The 21,920-nt window shown below is 47.8% G+C and overlaps 1 protein-coding gene across 1 annotated transcript in view; it reads left to right on the forward strand.

The window, feature by feature from the left end:
- The first annotated feature begins 8,242 nt into the window (after positions 1-8,242).
- The window catches only part of kmt2cb (lysine (K)-specific methyltransferase 2Cb), a 128,510-nt gene continuing 114,832 nt past the window's right edge, over positions 8,243-21,920 (forward strand). The window contains exons 1-2 of the mRNA XM_056292717.1: positions 8,243-9,335; positions 11,955-12,143. Of these exons, the coding sequence (XP_056148692.1) occupies positions 11,956-12,143 (188 nt within the window). The 5' untranslated portion in view covers positions 8,243-9,335; position 11,955. The remainder of the gene's footprint in view (positions 9,336-11,954; positions 12,144-21,920) is intronic.

A 21,920-nucleotide genomic window follows, 5' to 3' on the forward strand; every position in this document is an offset into this window, starting at 1 on the left:
ACCATCAACACACACGTAGAAATGAAATGGGCGTGGGGGGGGGGTCACCATGAAACACCCCTCCTTCTCAGGAGGGATTGTACTCAGGACATAATCAAGAACTTATTTAAATGTTTGTATTTTAGCATCTGTGTTTGAAGAGGTTCACCTGTAGATGGGAAATAATCTTGCTGCAACTTTCATGAGACCTCATAAGTTACACACGTGTTGTGTTGCACATGTTGTGTTGCACATGCTATGTGTTGCACACGTTATATGTTGTACACGTCATATGTTGTAGATGTTATGTTGTACATGTTATATGTTGTAGATGGTATATGTTGTACGTGTTATATGTTGTAGATGGTATATGTTGTACCTGTTATATTTTATACATGTTATATGTTGTAGATGTTATATGTTGTACGTGTTATATGTTGTAGATGGTATATGTTGTACATGTTATATGTTGTACCTGTTACATGTTGGACCTGTTATATGTTGTACATGTTATATGTTGTACCTTTTATATGTTGTGCATGTTATATGTTTTACATGTTATATGTTTACATGTTATATTTTGTACATGTTATATGTTTTACATGTTATATGTTGTACATGTTATATGTTGTAGATGTTATATGTTGTAGATGGTATATGTTGTACCTGTTATATTGTGTAGATGTTATATGTTGTACCTGTTATATTTTGTACATGTTATATGTTGTAGATTTTATGTGTTGTACATGTTATATTTTGTACATGTTATATGTTGTAGATGTTATATGTTTTACATGTTATTTGTTGTGGATTTCATATGTTGTACCTGTTATATGTTGTACATGTTATATGTTTACATGTTATATTTTGTACATGTTATATGTTGTACCTGTTATATGTTGTACATTTTATATGTTGTAGATGTTATATGTTGTAGATGGTATATGTTGTACCTGTTATATTTTGTAGATTTTATATGTTGTACATGTTATATGTTGTACCTGTTATATGTTTTACATGTTATATGTTGTAGATGTTATATGTTGTACATGTTATATGTTGTAGATTTTATGTGTTGCACATGTTATATTTTGTACATGTTATATGTTGTAGATGTTACATGTTTTACATGTTATATGTTGTAGATTTTATATGTTGTACCTGTTATATGTTTTACATGTTATATGTTGTACATGTTATATTTTGCACATGTTATATGTTGTAGATGGTATATGTTGTACCTGTTATATGTTGTAGATGGTATATGTTGTACATGTTATATGTTGTAGATGTTATATGTTGTAGATGGTATATGTTGTACCTGTTATATTTTCCATCGCAGAGGAGGGCAGGACCGCCTTCCTGCATCACAGCATCCTCTAGCTTGAGGCCGGTACGCGCTGACCTAAGGGCAAGGACGTCCGGGTCGCTGGCTGGTCGGCAGCCATAGCGGAGAAATCCACATCGAGGTGCACAGGGCACACAAGCACACGCGACAGACAATCAGCAACAGGGTTGGACTTCCCGGCCACATGCTGAATGTCCGTTGTGAACTCAGAGATGGCCGCCAGGTAGCGCTGCTGACGAGCAGACCACGGCTCAGTCACCTTGGACATGGCGAAAGTCCGCGGTTTATGAGCCACATAAGCCGTGAATGGGCGACCCTCCAGCAGGAAGCGGAAATGGCGGGTTGCAAGGTGCAGCGCCAGCAACTCCCGGTCAAAAACGCTGTACTTGCGCTCGCTATCCCGCAGTTTGCGGCTAAAAAGTGCGAGTGGCTGCCACGCATTCACCACACGCTGTTCAACCACAGCCCCCACGGCTATGTCAGACGCATCGGTTGTTAAAGCTATGGTCGCCGTGGGTGTGGGATGGGCGAGGAGGGCAGCGTTAGCCAGGGCGCAATTAGCTCCGTCAAAGGCCTGGACCCGTTCGGGAGTCCAGTCGACAGGGTCGTTAGCCTTCTTAAGCCGCAGGGCTTCGTAAAGTGGCTGAAGGAGGTGGGCAGCGCGAGGGAGGAAACGGTTATAGAAATTCACCATGCCCAAGAATTCCTGCAATGCCTTAACAGAGACCGGGCGGGGAAATTCCGCCACCGCTTGCACCTTAGAAGGCAACGGGACCGCGCCTTGCGGCGAAATGCGGTGACCCAAGAAGTCAATCACCGGCAGTCCAAACTGACACTTGGCCGGGTTGACTATCAGGCCGAGTTCGTCCAGACGACGGAAAACCTGTTTCAGGTGCGCCAGGTGCTCTTCAGCTGACGGACTGGCCACTAATATGTCGTCGAGATAAACGAACACGAAAGCAAGGTCACGCAACACCGAGTCCACCAGCCTCTGAAAGGTTTGCGCAGCCCCTTCAAGCCAAAAGGCATGCGCATGAACTCAAAAAGCCCAAACGGGGTGATCACTGCGGTCTTGGGCAAGTCCTCTGCGCGCACGGGAACCTGTTGATAGCCGCGCACCAGGTCCACCTTAGAGAAGATAGTGGTACCTGCCAGGCGTATGGAAAAGTCCTGTATGTGTGGGATGAGATAGCGGTCATTGGCGGTGACGTTGTTCAGGCGGCGAAAGTCGCCACGACCCATCCGCCTTGGGCACCGTGTGAAGCGGCGAGGCCCACAGACTGTTGGAACGCCTCACTATACCCAGACGCTCCATGATGGCGAACTCCTCCTTAGCTGGAGCCCATTTTACCGCGTCGAGGCGCCGCGCGCGCGCAAAAACTGGCGGTCCCAGAGTGGGAATGAAATGTTCTACCCCGTGTTTAGTAACCGCGGTGGAAAAGGCAGGTGTAGTCACCGATGGAGAATCCGCCAGCAAGCGCTGAAAAACATCCCCTAATGGAAAAGTGGCGAAAGACACAGTATCAATTAAACGGCGGTTTGCAATGTCAACCAGCAGACCATTAGCACACAGAAAATCCGCGCCGATAATAGGAACAGTAATGGCGGCCACTACAAAGTCCCACTCAAAATGGCGCCCGTGGAAGCAAACAGTCACCAACCTTGTGCCAAACGTCGCAATGGACGAACCTTTAGCTGCACTTAACTGTGGGCCGCCGCCTTCGGCCGACCTGTCTGTCTTAGCAGGAGGGAGTAGGCTCTTTTGCGAGCCTGAGTCCACCGGAAACCGTCTTCCTGACATCGTGTCCTTAATGAAGAGCAGCTCACTACGTCCGCCAGCGCCCACAGCTGCTACTGAGCGCTGCCCGGGAGTTTCCCGCCGTCTCAAACGTGCACGGAGGGACGCAGCGCCTCGCCTTGCCGCCGAACCGCTGGTGGAAGAAACAGAGGCCTCTCCCGCGGCGTCTCCGGGCAGTCACTCCAGCCACCACTGCCGGGTCCGCGTCCTCCGACATCGGCTGCAGAGGCTCCGATGCCACACTCTGCACAGAGAACCGTCTGGTAGCCAGCAGGACCCGATCGGCCTCCTCAGCCAAACCTCGGCAGTCACCAGCGGCCAGACACGGGGAGTTAGCCAAAGCCGCGCGCACAGGAGACGGGAGCTGGCGCAGGAAAACGTGCGGGAAAAGGAATCCACCTTCGTCCGAGCCTAGCAGCGACAGCATATTGTCCATGAGATCCACAGCCGTCCCGTCGCCCAAACCGGATAGGGAAAGGATTCTATCTGTCCTCTCTGCGGCAGATAGGCTGTACCTCTGGAGCAGAAGATGTTTGAGGGCGACGTATTTATCGTGTTGCGGAGGGGCGCGCAACATCTGCATGGCCCGGCGTGTGGACTGCTGGTCCAGCGCAGCGACGACCAAATAGTATCTGGAGTCGTCCGCGGAGATTCCACGCAGGTGGAACAGCGCCTCGACATGCTGGAACCACGAGGCCGGGTCGCTCTGCCAGAACTCTGGGAGCTTCACAGCCGCGGCGAGAACGGCCGGCTGTGAGAGTTGGGGCGGCGTGGCCGAAGTGGATTCACACTCTTCTTCTGCTCCAAAAATGTTCAATTCGGGGTCACCAATGTGGCAGGATGAGGAAAAACACAGGCGAGTTTGAACTTTATTCCTCAGCTCCAAAAACCAAACAGAAACAGGAACAACACTGCACCCAAGAGCCCGGGGACGTAAACCACGCCCCCAGCTCACAGCCCTGCTGGGTGAGAGGCATAGCCCCTAGTGTCCGCCACAGTACGTTATATTTTGTACGTGTTACATGTTGTAGATGTTATATGTAGTACATGTTATATGTTGTACGTGTTATGTGTTGTAGATGTTATATGTTGTACCTGTTATGCGTTGTAGATGTTATATGTTGTACATGTTATAAGTTGTACATGTTGGCATTTTACATCAGTATGCATGTGTTCAGTTCTCTTACAGGGTCTGTGTAGTGCCATCAACTGCACTATGGTTTGGCCACATTACCCATAAACCCTTTGCTGTTCCCTTTAGAGGAAGGCGCAAGGAAGGTGCAAGATCAGATCAGTGTTGAGAACCGTCATCGTGGATGGCAATAGGAATGTTCTCCTCTGCAAGTAGAATAATTTTTGTAAAATTTTCCCCCATTTTTCTCCCGGCTCTGTGTGTAACTGCAGTCCACTGACTTCCGGTTTCTACTGCAATGGTCATACAAGTTTCCTGTTTGTTGGCGCGTGCTATCGACAATGGCGTATTTTTCGCGATGTCTGCAAGATTTACCATGGATAAATGTCAGCGACATGCACACAACTGTCGACAAGTTACGTCGTACGTATCAAGTTATGTCCACAATTATGAGGACGAGGATACTCATACTCATAGCTGTGGACGTAACTTGATATGTACAACTTGAAACTTTTCACCCACTTGCTGGTAGGTGCAGGTGAAAGTTTGTCGAAAAATATGCCATCGTCGATAGCGCGCCGAAACAAACAGGAAACTGGTATGACCGCTGCAGTAGAAACCGGATGTCAGTGGACTATAGTTATGCACAGATTCGATAACCCCACTCTTCCGAGCCGTCCCGGTCACTGCTCCACCCCCTCTGCCGATCCGGGGGTGGGGTGGGGGGCGCAGACTACCACATGGCTCCCCCGATACATGTGGAGTCGCCAGCCGCTTCTTTTCGCCTGACAGTGAGGAGTTTCGCCAAGGGGACGTAGCGCGTGGGAGGATCATGCTATTCCCCCCAGTTCCCCCTCCCACCCAAACAGGCGCCCCAATCGTCCAGAGGAGGCCCCTGCAGCGACCAGGACACATACCCACATCTGGCTTCCCACCCGCAGACACGACAAATTTGTCTTTAGTGACGCCCAACCAATCCGGAGGACACGGGGATTCGAACCGTCGCTCCTTTTGTTGGTAGGCAACGGAATAGACCGCTACGCTACCCGGACGCCTCGAATAAATTTCTGAAGAGGAAGGGACAAAAATCTGAAAGCCAATGCGCTAATCATTCAGCTTTTCGGGGATGATTGTGTCGTTTGCAAAACTGCAGGTGTTACTGCAACTAAATATTCATCAATCAGAAAAACCAGCTGCTAACTGGCTGATGTAGTTATTACTGCACCTGTCCAGTAAAATAAAGGAGCTATCTCCACATCGTGTCTGATGTCTTGCTGCTCCTTCATGTGCCTCCATCACGTGAAGGCAGCATTCCTTCACTTATCACTTTTATCACCTGCTGTCCTTCCTCCGATCTCATCCCTTCTGCTTCTTCTAACGGCTGGGGTGAGGTTGTGCAGCTCTGTGTCTACTGTTTTGCTAACAGCTTCTTTCACTAGCTTTACAGATACGTAAAATGCATCACTTTGTGCGTGTAGCGAATCTGGGTGGCAACCGGGACGCGAACCTGGGTTTCCCCGCACCACGGGCGACTACGTCCACCAGTCGACTAAAGGGTCCAACCCGTTAGCCAAAGCCTAGCGAGTCTAGTTCACGAATCAGGAATCAGGAACACTTTGTCATTTCACCTCATGTACTTGCTCACGTGAAGTGAAAGGAAATGCTGCCCCCCCCCCCCCAGCAGTGCAACACAAAGACAACAACACATTCTAGAACACACATATTCAGACTGTAACCGATTATTTTCTTGCCCGGTGCGGGATTCGATACGGGGTGTACTGCACCACAAGGCGACGTCACTAACCGCTCGGCTAAAGGGTCAGACTCGTTAGCTAGGGGCTAACGTGTGTTATTACTAGTTTACAGTCGTCACCCTCCCCGGAAGCGCGCCCTCGCGCTTTGTTATTCCCGCGCTCCGAAGAGACTTCTGAGGATCTGCACACTTCCGGATCCCACCGCTGCCAACAATGTGACCGGTTATTTTGTTGCCCGGTGCGGGATTCGATACGGGGTGTACTGCACCACAAGGCGACATCACTCACTAACCGCTCGGCTAAAGGGTCAGACCCGTTAGCTAGGGACTAACGTGTCTTATTAGTAGTTTGCAAGAGTAACACATATATCCAAGCCAAAGAAAAATCACTGTCCAAGGAAACAAACGCCAGCCAGGATGACTGATGGAACCGCCGGTCTGCATGGACTAGCGGTTAGCTTAGCCTGCCCCGCTTCTGCGTCCTGTTAGACCGCCCTCGGTGTTTCCTCCTCATGTCCAGGTCCGGGCAAGGCCGTGGTCCCTGGGCCCACAGGACGCAGCAGACCAAGCTCTCCCAGCCGGTCCAGCGCCAGCTCTCCCAGCCAACAAACGAAGACAAAATTTAGACGCAGACGTGGACAAAGACCCTGCATGGACGGTGCTGGATGAGGCCGCTGCGAACGTGAATTCGCCCACCGGAAGCGGTTATCAGTGGTTGTTACTTGTACACCAACAAGATTTCCAGAAAGGACAAAAATAACCGGTCACAGGAAACTCTCAGGTGCAAAAGCAGGCGTAACCATTCAGTGTAACAGATGGGTAACTTTTTATCTTGTAGCATCTCAGCACATGCATTAAATGGAAAATATGGCGTTTATTTTCATTTTACTTTAACCAACAAGTTGTCAAGGGTTGAGGAGTAATAAAGTAGAGATGGAAATGTGTTCTGTAACTGACCACATAAACGCACACAGTATGAAATTGAATAGACGTTTCGGACCAGTGGGTGATTACTTATTGCATTATATTTGAACAGATGATATAGTAGAAATTTGAATTTGGTATGCTCTTCATATGTAAGAGAGAATCACCAAAGCCAGTTGGAAAACAATAGGGAACAGCTGACATGCCTCAGTAAGGATGTGGCGTTTGTGTGAGCAGATCTGCAGGCTGCAGCCTGGCAGCTCTGCAGCCTGCAGCCTGGCAGGTCTGGGCTCACTGGATGTTGAATGGGTTGTGAACTCCGGTTCTGCTCTTTTAATTTTCGGAGCGAGAGCTGCAAAGGAACCCGGACATGGGCTGACATGTCAGGGGGCCTCATCAAATGAGTTGTGTCTTCTGACGTGTTTTTTACAGTCGTCATTTCCCTTCTAAAAATGCGCACCTTAGTTCAGAAAACTCCTTCGGGGGCTTTAAAATGCATTACGAGCGTGGTTATAATGAATAATAAAATAGAAAATAGTCAAGACGAAACGCTCTCTGTTCAAAAAAAAGAGGTTTTACTTGTATTAAAAACGACAACACGCCGTTTCGCTCCAGGGCCCATGAGCCGGCCGGCAGAGGGCGCTCTCATCTCTTTAGCAGAGACGTCCCGGCTGGCCATTTACTGAAATAAGGACGCATTCATTTTCCGAGAATTTCCAGGCCACCAACCACCGGTCGAGGGACCAGTTAATCGGGAATGCTGTTACAAAAGAGTTACACGTATCTTTTAGCACCATTTGCCTGACAGACCTCGTGTAAAGCTGCTACCCCCCCACCCCCCACCCCCCCCCCGCCCCCATGGGCTCTTCCAAGTTTAACTACATGTGAACAACACGGCAGCTGTTTTTTTTTTTTTGCTAGCTACGTAACACCCAACCACAGCAATGGCTTGCACACAGCGCACCTCTCCCTCCCCCTCCCCCCCTCCTCCCCCCTCTTTCTGAGTCTGTTGTGTTTCTTGGGGGGGGAGGCCGGTGTGACTCTGCTCCATAGTGGTCCGCCTGGACGAAACAAACGTAATGACAACATTAAACGGGGAGATCGGTCATGGAGACCACCACGACCGACTAAATGTAGACGGCGGTGCCGGAGGAGCCGCCGCCGCTTGCGGGGGAAATGCATGGGGAGGGGGGGGGGTTGTTGGTTGGATCCCAACCAGCAGAAAATCCGCTCCGCGTCGCCAGCGCGGCTCCGTGCGCCGGGGTTTAGCGCTCTCCCTGGCCCATTATTTTATTTACTAAATGCCCGTATCCATCCGCCGGGTCAGAGAGTATTTTGGAGAAAACGCTGAATGTGACGCGTGTTTCCTCTGCCGTTCTCTCTCTCTCTTCGGCGACGTCGTTAAAAATCCCCCTCGCCTCTCCGATAGACCCGCGCCCCGACGAGCCGCGTCAACGCCCGGGGTCCCCGTGGCCGCACTTCTTTGGTTGCGGGGAGAGAGATTCGGATCTAGATTCTGAGGCGCCTCTCTTGCGGGTTGTGACGCGGCGCCACTTAGCGATAGATATGGCCACCGTTACGGAGTACGCCGGAGCGTTATTTTCAATTTAATTCTTCTTCTACGTTTCTCCCCCACCACCCCCGTCGCCGTCTCGTCCCCCCTCCGCCTCACGGGTAGACGACGGGGCCGTTTTTTTCCGGGCATGCCCCCGCGTGGATTGCCGAGCGTCGGCGGCGGTCGTGGCTGCGTGGCAGGCTGGCCGGGGGAGCCTCTGTGAGTAGTCGCCGCCTCAGCTCGCTCGCAAGCGGAGGGAAACCGGAGCCGGGACGACGGAGAGCCAGCGAGCCCGTGTGGCCTCTCAAGCCAGACCGCCTTCCCCCCTTTGCACGGCGGCGGTCCGTTTCCTGTCTTCTGCTTTCTTTTTACACATCCGCCGGATGGGATATTTCAGCGAAATACCACGAACGGCGACACTGTTGACCACCGACTTGGGCGGCTAACGCCGACTAGCTTAGGCGACCCCGGACTGGTTGGGGGGGGAGTAAAGCGTTGGTGCGACGCCAGCTGTCACCCGGAGAAAGAGGGGCAGCGCGGAGCCGTCAAGTAGATGCGTGCGCCGACCGGGCTGCTCGCCGCCGTCGGACCCGCGCCGTCCGCCTCCGTCGAACGAGCGAAGTTGGGAGCAGCGCCGCCAGCCTTGGATTATAATGCGCCGCTCTACGCCTCTCTGACGACTGCGGCGCACACCGTCGCTGGCGGAGAAGGCTAAGCTAGCTCGGGCTAGCTCGCTGGCTAAGCGATAGAGAGAGGGGGGAGAGAAAAAAAGGAAAAAAGTGTGACGTTTATCCTCCCGGTCATTTGGACATGAAGAAAATAACTCGCTATTCATAGGGATTGAAGGTAAGATGGAGAGGAGGGACGGAGGAGGGGGGTGGGGGGGGAAGTTGGTGTTATTTTAACGGCGAGCCGTTTGTGTCGTTTCCGCAGCTTTTTTGTTTTATAAAGCGCAGCTTGTCCCGACGCGATCGAGCCTTTCGGTGGTGGTGGTGGGGGGGTTTTTTTTTTTTGGTCGCCGCCTTGGTTTTGCGTGAGTCAGACTATTTAGCGGAGCGGAGCCCTCGGCTCCTGCGGTTCCGTGTGCGCGTTACGGCCCGACGACATGGAGACGTTGGGCTCCTGGCTTGCCCCTCGTATTTTCATGTCCCCCCCCCCTCCTCCCCTTGCGGCTAGGCACGGCTCTCGACGAACACTCGGAGCTTTCCGTAGGGAGGCGTCAGTTTACTTTACGCGTATTGTTGAGCCTCGGCGGAACCGTTTCGGTTCCAGTAAATAGCCGGAGCCTATCGTGTGTATATGTGTGTGTGTGTGTGGGGGGGGGGGCAAACGGGTCTTTACGTTGCCCCGCGTCCAGTTGCTTCAAGTGGGCTAGCGGGCCGTCCTGCGCTCGGCAGCAGTCGCCACTGGGGTTCGGTTCAGTTCGTTACACTCCCGACTCCACACAGCCCTGCCGTACAACGTTAAGTGAAACTTGCATAACGACCAATGGAGTATCTTGGGGTGCCTGTGGTAGGCGCACCAGCTAGCGAGCTGAGTTGGCAAACTAACTACAGCGTCAGCTAACCTGTTTGCTGTCTCCAAAGTTGCCCGTCTGGTGGGGCTGTGACACAGTTCGGCCCGCTTTGGCATGCGGGTGAAGCCTTAATGCCCTGCTAGAGAGAGTCTTTTGTGCAGTATGTGCGCCGTTCATGTGACCTCGCCGGCAATTTCGACTCTGGCCAGAGGAGAGAAGACCTTACTTCCGAACAACAAGCTAGCTGAAGCTAGCGGCTCAGAGCACGCAGTCAGTCGCTTTGTGCTCAAGCTCAAGTAACAAAAGCTAACGTTAGCATCTGGCCAATTGTACTCCTGGCTAGCCATGGTTGTGTGTGTCCCTCCTAAGAGTTTCCAAATGGCAGAAGTGTAGCCCGAGCTTTTACGCCCCAAACGAATGGCCTCGCACGATGCGCAGGTAGGATTATCTTCTTCCAAGACAGACACCGAGAAGTAGGGTATTCAAACCGTCGCCGCCACTGTTTTGATGTCTGACGTCGGCTATTGTCTCTTTCTCGGTGGAATGGTATCCAAAGCACAATTTGGTGACGTCAACAGCAATTGAATTCTATTTCCCAAATTAAAACTGGATGCATCACTTTTCTGAAGTGGCACCACTTTCTTTAGTGACGTGAATGATTTCTCTGAAACGCTCGTCCGTCTGCGAGTCGGAGAGAGAGCAGCCCTCCCCAAAGGCTGTGGGAAAGTATAACAAGAGGCTTGAACAGTAGAGAAATATTCTTTACGACATCATTTGAGGGCAAGACTGACTGAGACACCGTCAAGGGGATTGCCACAGAATGTCACTTTTGCAAGCTGAGATGGGATCGAGATGTTCTAAGGCTGCAACAGCCCCTGCATCTTTAAAGATTATTTTCTGCTAGCATTAACTTCCCGCAGTCATTTTTTTATAACGTAAACACCACACGTGCAGATATAGATGGAAAATATGCAAAGAATGTATCCTTAGGTCATGTACAGTATGGAAACGTACCGTAATGCCCATATGCTCAGAGTCAGCGATTTGTTAAGTTTAAATTGCAGTGGGGTCTTTGGGTCCACTTTTTACAGCTGCATTGAGCTGCAAACCAACTAAAAGGAAAGGACATTGTTAAACCATTAATGAGACACAGGTAAAAGCATAAAGAAGATATGGGAGTCAATTTAAGTATGCGTGTCATTAAGCATGGGTAAGTTATCGCACCGTGGGCAAACCCTGGTAGCCAAATGAACAAAGGTGCCATGCCATGTGTTTGTATGGTTAATGACTTCAGTTGTATGTCATTCCCTCTCTCTTGTCGAAGCTACACTGTAGAGATATATACAACCACAAAACTACAGAGAAACCATTCAGTTCTGTAGACCTACTTCATGCTGTGCAGGGCCTTTAACAGCCCTCAAATCAGAGTGGTTCCTCAGGTTATTATGGTTCTATATACCTACAGCTTGTCAACAGCTAAAGAACCATGTTATTTTTACAATGTAGTCCCCAACATTATTGGTACTTGAATATGGAATGGACTCGGAAGATCAGGAGAAACTGAGATTGGGCTGATTTTGTTAACATTAGGAAGAATGAAGGGGCATTCAGGTAGACCTCTGCATCAACAATAAACCATCTTTTTGAGGTGTGGTAGCCTCATGAATGTGTTATAGAAAAAAAATTGTTTTTTTTAAGTGCACTTTGTGCTACACGTCTCCAAATCACACTGTGAAAGACAATGGGATGTTATGGTGCCTCGGTAGGCGCAGGCAGACATGTTCTAGTGATGGGGGAGATAGGGGGCAGGTGGGGGGGGGGTTGTTGAGCTCGACCTGTTGTCATCCCTTCTTTCCATTATTTTTGTTTTTCTCTATTATACAGAAATGGAGAGTAGTCTAACGAAATAAACTGAAAATATCCTCCTGTATCCTTCTCTCCTTGTTCAGAATGTCATCAGAGGATAAGACTGTGGAACCCTCTGACCAGGGACCCTCGCCGCCATCGAGCAGTGCAGGGGCCACGTCCACAGGAAGCCCTGCCCATGCAGACAAGCGCCCTCGAGGCAGGCCACGCAAGGATGCCGCTACCATCTTACCGCAGGCACCACCCTCATCCACATCCAAGACCAGGAAGAAGTATGTTTGCCCCTTAGTCATTCAGGGAATACATTGAAAATTATTGTCATTTAAGCATCATAATTGTGCTGGAACTTGCTTATATCGTCATAGTCGAAGTGCAGTTTGATTAGGTGTTTCCTAACGGTGCTGCTAAAGAAAGTTGGATATAGCCAAGTTTGTGTTTAAGATTTAAGATGATTGCCCTATGTGCCACGCAGGTGCCAGTTTGGTTGTAATCCCTCCTCTCCTTTAGTCTAGGGTTCTCCACTTGACAGTATGCAACTGTCCAGCCGATATGACACTTTTTTATAATGGGGGGGGGGCGGTGACTGGGCATGATTGCCAAGGAGAAACATTTTGTTTTTTAACATTCTGTCTCACCCTGCGCTCAATGCCATGCTTATGATGCACATAAAATGCATATCCTGATGGAGCTGCCAGGCTTGTGGAGAAACACCACATTAAGAGAAATGGCTTTACTAATCGCTGGAAGGAATTGTTTTTGTATTAAAGCACCACATTAAATTTATCAGAATAAAGACAAAAAGTAGGTATGCATTTCAAAAATTATTAGCCTCTTTGGTGGGTGTATGGGTGGCGTAGCGGTCTATTCCGTTGCCTACCAACATAGGGCTCTCCGATTCAAATACCCGTGTTGCCTCCGGCTTGCTCGTCCGTCCCTACAGACACAATTGGCCGTGTCTGCGGCTGGGAAGCCGGATGTGGGTATGCGTACTGGTTGATGCACTAGCGCCTCCTCTGGTCGGTCGGGGCGCCTGTTCGGGAGGGAGGGAGGGGGAACTGGGGGGTATAGCGTGATCCTCCCACGCGCTACGTTCCCCTGGTGAAACTCGTCAGGTGAAAAGAAGCGGCTGGTGACTCCACATGTATCGGAGGAGGCATGTGGTAGTCTGCAGCCCTCCTCGAATCAGCAGAGGGGGTGAAGCAGCGACCGGGATGGCTCGGAAGAGTGGGGTAATTGGCCAATTGGGGAGAAAAAGAGGGCAAAAAATAAAGTATGAGCCTCTTAAACCACACTAAGGCAAAAGTAACTGTCAAATCTCTTTTTGAAGATCTTAAGCAAATGTAGTTCAGACATACTGCAGGTTTACCAAGAGGCTAGCTACTTTGGCCATGATTAAACAAAAAGCAAGGTGTGTTGACAAAGTGCCAGTAAATGGAAAGAAGCAGCTCAGTCGAGGAAAGATGTACATAGAAATTGAACCTTGCTAAAAGTAATTTTACAAATTTTCCTTGAATTTTAGTACATTTGATCAATTTTAAGGTTTCAGAAACCAAACTATATCAAAATGAAAATGAGGGGGGGTCCAAATTCTCCCAAAGGTTGCACAAGAAGACATCACACCCACGAGTCCCCAGTGGCAGCTTTGTGCGAAAACTTTCTCGCTTCATAAAGAAAGATATAGCAGAGACCCAAGTTATTTTTTTCTGACTTTAGAGGATAGTTATTGCTGTTTTTTCTACTTTGAAAAATGTGAGTTGCTTAGACTTAGTCGTTTAGTTGACCTTTTAGCTGGCAGCTGGTATTGGGGAATTTTCCATTTTCCCAATGGTCCCATTTTTTTGTTGTCCCAGTATAATTGTTATACCTTTGATGCACATTAACATAAATTCAGTTAACGGCAACCCAAAGCCTGCCAAGTCTTGGATGTCATGAACTGCCAGCCTTCTTCTGTTACTTTCATTACAGCGTAGAATGCAGCTTAGAGCTGCGATGAAATGTAACGACTTTAGGGTTCTTAACTCTGCCCCGCTGTCCTTCCCTGCCTCTGATGAAGTGTGTTCGCAACCTACACAGTGTGCTAATTCCTCAACCTAAGGGTGACCACATAAAATCTTCAATTGTAATGTATTTTATAGATAAGCATAAAGATCAGCACTCGAACAGTTTAGTGGCTGTTCAGTGTTGCTGTGGTGTGAACCAAGAGAAGAGTTGCTTGCTTTACAAATTAGGTTTCAGGGACAATGACCATAGTAATGATCTCTTGGGGTTACAAGGGGTTTGCATCATTTGCTTTTCGGTGTTAAAAGGATTAATTGGGGGAGTAGATGATTAATTGCGTCCCCAGATAAACATTATGTAAACAAAAATATAGGCTATTGTGTGGCAATCAGACCTCATTCTTTTTAAATTGGCTGAGATATAAAAGTGTTACTGATGGACACTGAGAATATTGAATGCCACTTCTTGGCTGTATTTAAGGATTGTGTGTGTGTGTATGTGTGTTTATTCAAATTTCATTCAGTTATTAAGAAAAAGAAATCATGGATTTGATTTGAAAAGCAACAGAATGTTTTTTGTTTTTTTGCCCTGTGATGGACTGGCGGCCTGTCCAGGGTGTCTCCCGCCTGCCGCCCAGTGACTGCTGGGATAGGCTCCAGCGTGGCCGTGACCCTGAGAGCAGGATAAGCGATTTGGATAATGGATGGATGGAGAATGTATTTTTAAGCTCAACATTGCCAAAACTTTTACCAGTACACAGAATCTTAAATCATTTCATCCCTTGCCCTACAAGCGTGAGCACCTGGAAAAAAAACTGGATTGGATGTTAGAAGACAGAGGTATAGGGTTATCTAGACAGCACCTTCTATGGCGGTGTTTTAAAAAAAAATTATTAAATTGGGCCTGCAACATCCCCAGAAGGATCAGCAGTAAATTCTAGAGTCCCAGATCTATTCACAGCCAACACCACACTGATCGCAGCTATATACATCCACACTACTGTACCTACGTGTATCGATGTGCCTTGTTTTACAACATTACGCCTCATTTCTAACTTAACTGTTGATCTTGGCAGGAAATGGAAAAGGTGAGCTTGAGGCTTGGATCTATCAGCAGTTCAGAAACTCAACTGTGGCACTAATAAAAGGAAGATTTAATGAGAAGTTTCTCGCAATCTTATTGCCCTTTGCCATGCAACAAGTCTTAAAACAAATCTATAATGACTTAGTCCTAACTTTAAGATCACTTGAATTTCTTGACAAATGGACATGATCAGTGAAAGTAGAGCAGTTTCAAAACTGCCAGTGTAAAGTGTTGTCAGCATATTTCTCCGTGACAAAGGCAAAAATATCTGCAATCATTAGGTCCCATAGACCTCGTTGGAATTCACTAGATTGGCCCACGCTCCATCTACCATTCAATCCCTTCTGCGAAAGGATGGTCCTCGTCAGGTTTTCCAGGTTGCTCCCTCGGAGCTGGGACTACTTACCACAGCATTATTTTCTCTCTCACACTCTCCCTCTCCCCTTGTAGTGGGTACGTGGGGATAAGTTGTGCAGGGTATGGGGGTTGGACGCTGGTCTTGCATTTGTCACTGAAATAAAGGGCCGTCTCAGTGTTGAAACTTGAAGCTTTCCTTGTGCGTAATTACACTGTGTTTTGTGTAGAAACCTATGTGAATATTTCAGATGGACTGTTCTGTTCCGTTTGCACAAGATTGTGTGCATAGGTGAAAATGCCTCACAGGCAGGCCCTATTTCTGCCTTTGTGTTTGCCTCGAAGAACAGAAAACCACCCAAAATCCTTAATACGCAATAGCAAAAGCTACGCATTGCTGCTGTGAGACGTTGGGAAGGCAGACAGCAGCTGTTGACATCTGCATAGGTCTGCTTTGCTGACATTAGAAAATGGCCCTTTCATCCCATCTGACGGAGAGGTCTGACAACTAAGACGTATATTCACATAGTCTGTCTTTCTGTCGTAGTGGAGGAGGTCTTATCTAGTTTCTTACCACAGGCTAGATGGAGCCTGGTTGGACAGTCCATCCCTTTTTTATGTGGATGAAATGGTTTGTGTCTCTGCTAACGTGTATACACATCCCTAGATGGCTCCTGGATATTGGATTTTCCTGGTTTTGAATGAATCAACAATGTCCTATTGCCTAATGTTGAAAGGATAAATGACTCCACCTAACCGGTTCTTGTCTAGTGGTAGACTGACGGGGGCCTTTCTGACGACTTCAGTCAGGTCTTGTTTTAATAGAGAATTGGAAAATGTAGGCCTGTGCACAGCAGTTGAACAGGGATGACGGCATAAATGTAGACTACTTGAGCAACACAAATATCAGTTATGAATTAAAGGGAAATGTGTGTGCGTCCAGTAAGTGCCGGTGGTTTATCTAGTCTTCTCAGACTGTAACCTCTTTTGTGCAGTTTCATTTTGACAGAATTAGAGAATTGGAAAATTAACATCTCAGCCAATCAGCCTTGTAGTTCTTCTGACCACCAGTGATGTCAGTGGATGTCGGCAGTAAACCAGTTCACTATAGCAGGCTACAGTAGTGCAGACTACAGTGGCAAGTATTGCGTGCATCGTAGAGATGACACCATTATGATTGACTGAAATAAGTTGGAAACTCAAACAAGCTAAATCAAGTTGTTGCTTTTGGCACAAATAATCCTAGATTTTCTTGATTTAATTTTGCAATCTCCCCCATCTAACTGTTAATTATTGTGGGGGAAAATATAGCGGATGTAACAGAATTTCGTGCCATCATGCTGTGTCTTAAAGCCCAGTGAATATGTCTGTCATCTGACGCTGCTGTCAGACCCCTCTATCTGCACTGCAGAGCTGCTACCCTGAGCACTTTTTATAATGGAATAAAAAAGGACTGTGTGGGAAGTCAAGGTGGTTTCTCTATCTGCATGGATTTCAGAAATTGTTTTTTCTGCATAGCGTGTTGTTGTTTGTTTGTTTTTTTCCCTGCATAGCGTGTTGTTGTTTGTTTGTTTTTTTTCCTGCATAGCGTGTTGTTGTTTAGTTTAGCCTTGCAGTCAGTTGTCTCTTTTGACGAGGGTCTTCATTGTCAGTTTAGGTTTCTAGGCTCGTTCCTTATCTAGAAGTGGAAGTCATTTGGAGGGAGGGGTTGATTTGGCATCCAGCCGACTGTGATTTCTCTCTCCAGTGGCACCGAAAATTATCCCTCCCATCCCCCCTGCCTCAACCCCTCCCTCACTTCCCACCCCCACCATCCTCTCTAGTACCCCTTGAGACATGCTGCTCTCATTTGGCCATATTTGCTCTACCCACTTAGAATGCTCACAGTAGATGTTACTGTTTAATTTGTATCCATGACAATTATCCCCGCCACATGGCTCTTCTAAGACCGGGTGAACAGAGCCCCCCGTTGGAGGGGGCTGACACTGACAGCTCTCACCACGCGTGGAGGAGGACTTGTACATGTATGGACTTATATGTGTGCATGTTCCATGGTCATATGGATGTATATGTAGATACGCTTATTTCATCTGCTAACAGGGCAGTCAGTGGAATTTGAGAAGGGTTGCATGACATTCATGATTGTCTTTCTCTTTTTTGCTGAATTACCAGTTTTAGATGCTATTTTCAAAGAAATGCAGAGAGAGCGAGGTAAAAATGTTCCAGATGGCCTTTGAAATGACTCTGAATAGGGAAATGAAAACTGAGAAGGGATGAGGCATATTGTGGGAATCTCAACAGGTGGTATAGATCCAAGCTTGTTCGTATTCTCTCAGTAGCGGGGTGATTTAAAAAAAAAAAGATTGAGAAGATATTTGGTTTTTACTCATTCTTATTTTTTTCTAAAACAACTGACATTAGCAGACCCAACAGCTGCCAGTCAAGATGTGTGTTTGCTTGGACAAACTAGTGTTGAGAAGTTGTCTGTAATCAAGACTAATAGGCCTAGTAGCCATATTTAAGCGCTCTGAAACCCTAGTGCTTAAACATGGGACCTTTAGGCACCCCTCATCCCCTAGGGCACAGGGTTCCCCAATTAGTTTCCCCCAAAGGCCAAATTATGTCGTGCGTGCCAAGCCAAGGGCCAAAACGTTTGGGTTTTGTTTTTCCATTGTGCCAGTAGAAGTTGTTTTATGTGCAGATGTTGTTGTTGTTATTGTTGTTGCTGCTGCTGCCATAATGATGATTATGATCCTCCCACAGTCCAAAGACATGTAAGTCAGGTGAATTGGCCATACTAAATTGTCCCTAGGTATGTGTGTGTGTGTGTGTGTGTGTGTGTGTGGGCGGGCCCTGTGATGGCCTGGCGGCCTGCCTGAGGTGTCTCCCCGCCTGTTGCCCAGTAGCTGCTGGGATAGGCACCCCCATCCCCATGACCCTGAGAGCAGGATAGGCGGTTCAGATAATGGCTTGATGGATCATCATCGTCGTCATTTTTTGTAGTAGTGGTGGCGATAGTAATAATTTAGGCCTGAGATTCTGAAAGCCTGTGTTGTGGGTCTCACAAGAAGAAGAAAACAAAATGCACTCTTGAAACAAAACAAGTCCAAAACCGACCACTTAATTGTGGACGAAAATAAATGGATGTTCATTCACCAGTCAGTGAGAGAAGTGAGAGCCACTGATGTCAGGCCTGTATTCTGTTGTGTCAATCCTGAGGCACTGGCCAAGATGTGCACTGGAGAGTCTGTTTCTTTCCTGGACTCACATATATGTACGAGGAGGGGCACATTGTGAGTAGGAGCATTGCAACAGCTCAAATGTTTTTGACTCAAGCTTGGGGAACCATGTTGATCCAAAAGTCACTCACCCCAATAGCCTTGTGTTCTGCTTTGAGCAAATCAGATGTTCCCATCTCCAAGACCTCCATCTGAAGAGTTGCCTGATCTATGGAGGGTACCAATCTTTTGGCATCTGCAGTCCACTGGCCATCAGCCAAACGGAGAACGGCTGTCTTAGGAAGAGGGGGGCGTCACATGAGCGTTTAGGGGAGCTTTCAAATCGTTCCTTGAAGTTTTCTGCCAGGCTCGTCACAAAATTCTTCATTGCTGGATCCTCCTGCATTTCGTTGTTCCCACAGTGCACATGCAGATGTGCAAAGGCCCAACTGTTTCCTGTGAATGTCTCTCCAAAAGGTTCAGCTTTGACCGGAAAGCTTCAACCACCTCATACATGTCTGCAAGTATGGTTCTTGCCTTGTAATTGCAGATCAAGGTGATTTAGATGAGACATGATGTCACACAAAAGAAGGAACACATGCCATCACCTTACTTTCACTTAAAATACTGATATTCTTGGGCTTTTTGGCTCCGTAGGCTAGATAAAAATGGCACAAGCTCATGGCAGAGTTCGCACACCTTCTCCGACAACAGCCTTTGCTCAGCCAGCGAACGTCATTATGAAGCAAAACATCCTTGTGTTCCTCAGACATTTCCTCCAACAATGCTCTGAAAAGGCGATGTTGCAGACTAGAAGTCTCGCGAACAAAATTTACCGATCCCATCACTGTATCCATCAAGAGAGGTTATGGAGGAGAGATGCTGGGTATATTGGGAGAAGGATGCTGAATATGGAGCTGTGAGGGAAGAGGAAAAGAGGAAGACCAAAGAGGAGGTTTATGGGTGTGGTGAAGGAGGACATGCAGGTGGCTGGTATGACAGAGGAAGATGCAGAGGACAGGAAGAGATGGAAACTGATGATCTGCTGTGGCGCCCCCTAACGGGAGCAGCCGAAAGTAGTAGCAGTGTATCACAGTATCCATCGCCTCTTTCATTTCCCCAAACAGTTTATCGCACAACACTGATTTGTGAATAATGTAAAGAAATGCTGAGAGTGCTGGGTTAACAGTGGTGAGCCTGCTTACCAAGCCCTTGAGTTATCCCACTGTTAAAAAAAAAAAAAGGCCAACTTTCCTCATTCTATATTTCACTTACGTTAATCAGTTTCCTGTTAGTTATTGCAGCTGTCAGTCAACCACCATGTTATCCACTCGTGTTACTGTACACTTAGCAGGTGGTACACACCTCCTGCTGTAACGTTTCCTCCTGGCCATAGGAAAACAGGAGATATTATTCTCTCGGGTGCTGGAAATATTCCAAAGCATTGTGCGTGCAAAAAAACTTAGTGTTCGGTTCTTGTCATTTGTGTGTGACGTGACTGCAGCTGTTTGTTGTGTGAAATACGGGATTCGTTGTTATTAGTGATAACCACGTTGTCGCTAGCTTGCTGCTGGGTTAGCTCTATTGAGACCTGTGATGTTAATCGTATGCATACCAGTCAGACTGTGGACGTTGTGTGTAATGGGGACTGGTAATTGCTGTGTTTATGTTCTAGATTGTCCAGTACTTGGTAACGTTGTTCAGAAGAGTGCTTTATAAATAAAGTTAATTGTTATTAAGTGAAGTGTTTGTTTACTAGCACTGCCTAGTTCCCGTGAAGTTGCTGTAGCATGTTACACTGTTAATTAATTTTGTGTGCTCGCTTCTGAACTTTTCTACCTCAGTGCATCCATGCATGCACAGGTGGTATTTGATACCAGGGAGACTGAGATTCCCTATTTTGTACGTTCTCTCTTTTGTGTTAACGGTGCCTTAATTGAGGCGTCTGGGCGGCGTGGTGGTCTATTCTGTTGCCTACCAACATGGGGAAATGAAATACCCGTGTTACTTCTGGCTTGGTTGGGCGTCCCTACATGCACAGTTGGCCGTGTCTGCGGGTGGGAAGCCGGATGTGGGTGTGTGTCCTGGTTACTGCACTAGCACCTCCTCTGGTTGGTCGGCGCGCCTGTTAAGGGGGGAGGGGGAACTGAGGGGAATAGCCTGATACTCTCATGTACTACGTCCCCCTGGCGAAACTCCTCACTGTCAGGTGAAAAGAAGCAGCAACTCCACATGTGTCGGAGGAGGCATGTGGTAGTCTGCAGCCCTCCCCGGATCGGCAGAGGGGGTGGAGCAGAGACCGGGGCAGCTTGGAAGAGTGGGGTAATTGGCCCGGCACAATTGGGAGAAAAAAAGGGGGGGAATACAGTTAACAGTGCCTTAATTTACATATGCATATCTAGCTGAATTTGTGATTATGTGCATATTCATAGGTATATGTATGAATTTCTGTGTGTGTCTGTATGTATGTGATATTCCATGATTTTTATTATTTTATTTCAGAATGACATTATTGCACTTTGGAAACTACTGGAGGGTGTACGTGGAAATACTATATGTGGTGAAGAGCTCGACTATAAAGTTCTGAACTTCAACTTCATCGCTGTGTCTCTTATTGAACGCCCTACATAGTGTGTTTAAATCCCGTAATCGGCTATAGTTATGATTACGGGCGAGGGCTACATCAACAAACCGTTTAGACGGGTGAGCGCTTCCAAAGGGCTAACCATATTTTCCCACCCACCGTTGACGGGGCCCCATCGGTGACAACGGACAGAATTTTGCTCACATCCAAGCCATTCTTCTCAAAGAACTGTGTTAATCCATTACAGATGATTTCCCCACTTGTGCACCCAGGCAGAGGAAGCAAACAAAGTAGCTCTTCCTGAAAGGTCTTCCCATCAAACAATCTGGCGAACACAAAAAGATGTTCCATATCGGTTCAGTCACAGGATGACAGGGCTGTCAAAATTGGCTAAAGATGACGTTCGATTATTCCTTCTAAAAATAACACATAGGTTTGAACCCATTCAAATATACTGTAGTGACCGGGGAAGGCGGTTGCTCTGACTTGGGGGAGCGCAGGGACTCATGGGACTGTTAATGTTTGAGTTGATTGTGTTATATGTTTGTGTGTTTGGGTGCTGTGTTCATGTTGGTCGGACCCTTAGGTCAACTGGTTAATGTAGTCGCCGGTGGTGCGGGAAACCCGGGTTCGTGTCCCGGCCTGTCCCCTGAATTCACTACATTGGTGTCAGAAGTGGGATGGTGAGACCGTGAGGCCATCGGAAGCGGGTGCGCCCAGAGGCGTGAGGGAGCTGATATGCTGAAGCGTGGGGACACGCTTTGCGAAGGAGGGGGGTAGTGTATTGTGCACGGATAAATAGACTTGCTAGC

The sequence above is a fragment of the Lampris incognitus genome, chromosome 14 (genome assembly GCF_029633865.1).
Source record: "Lampris incognitus isolate fLamInc1 chromosome 14, fLamInc1.hap2, whole genome shotgun sequence".
Lineage (NCBI taxonomy): Eukaryota > Metazoa > Chordata > Actinopteri > Lampriformes > Lampridae > Lampris > Lampris incognitus.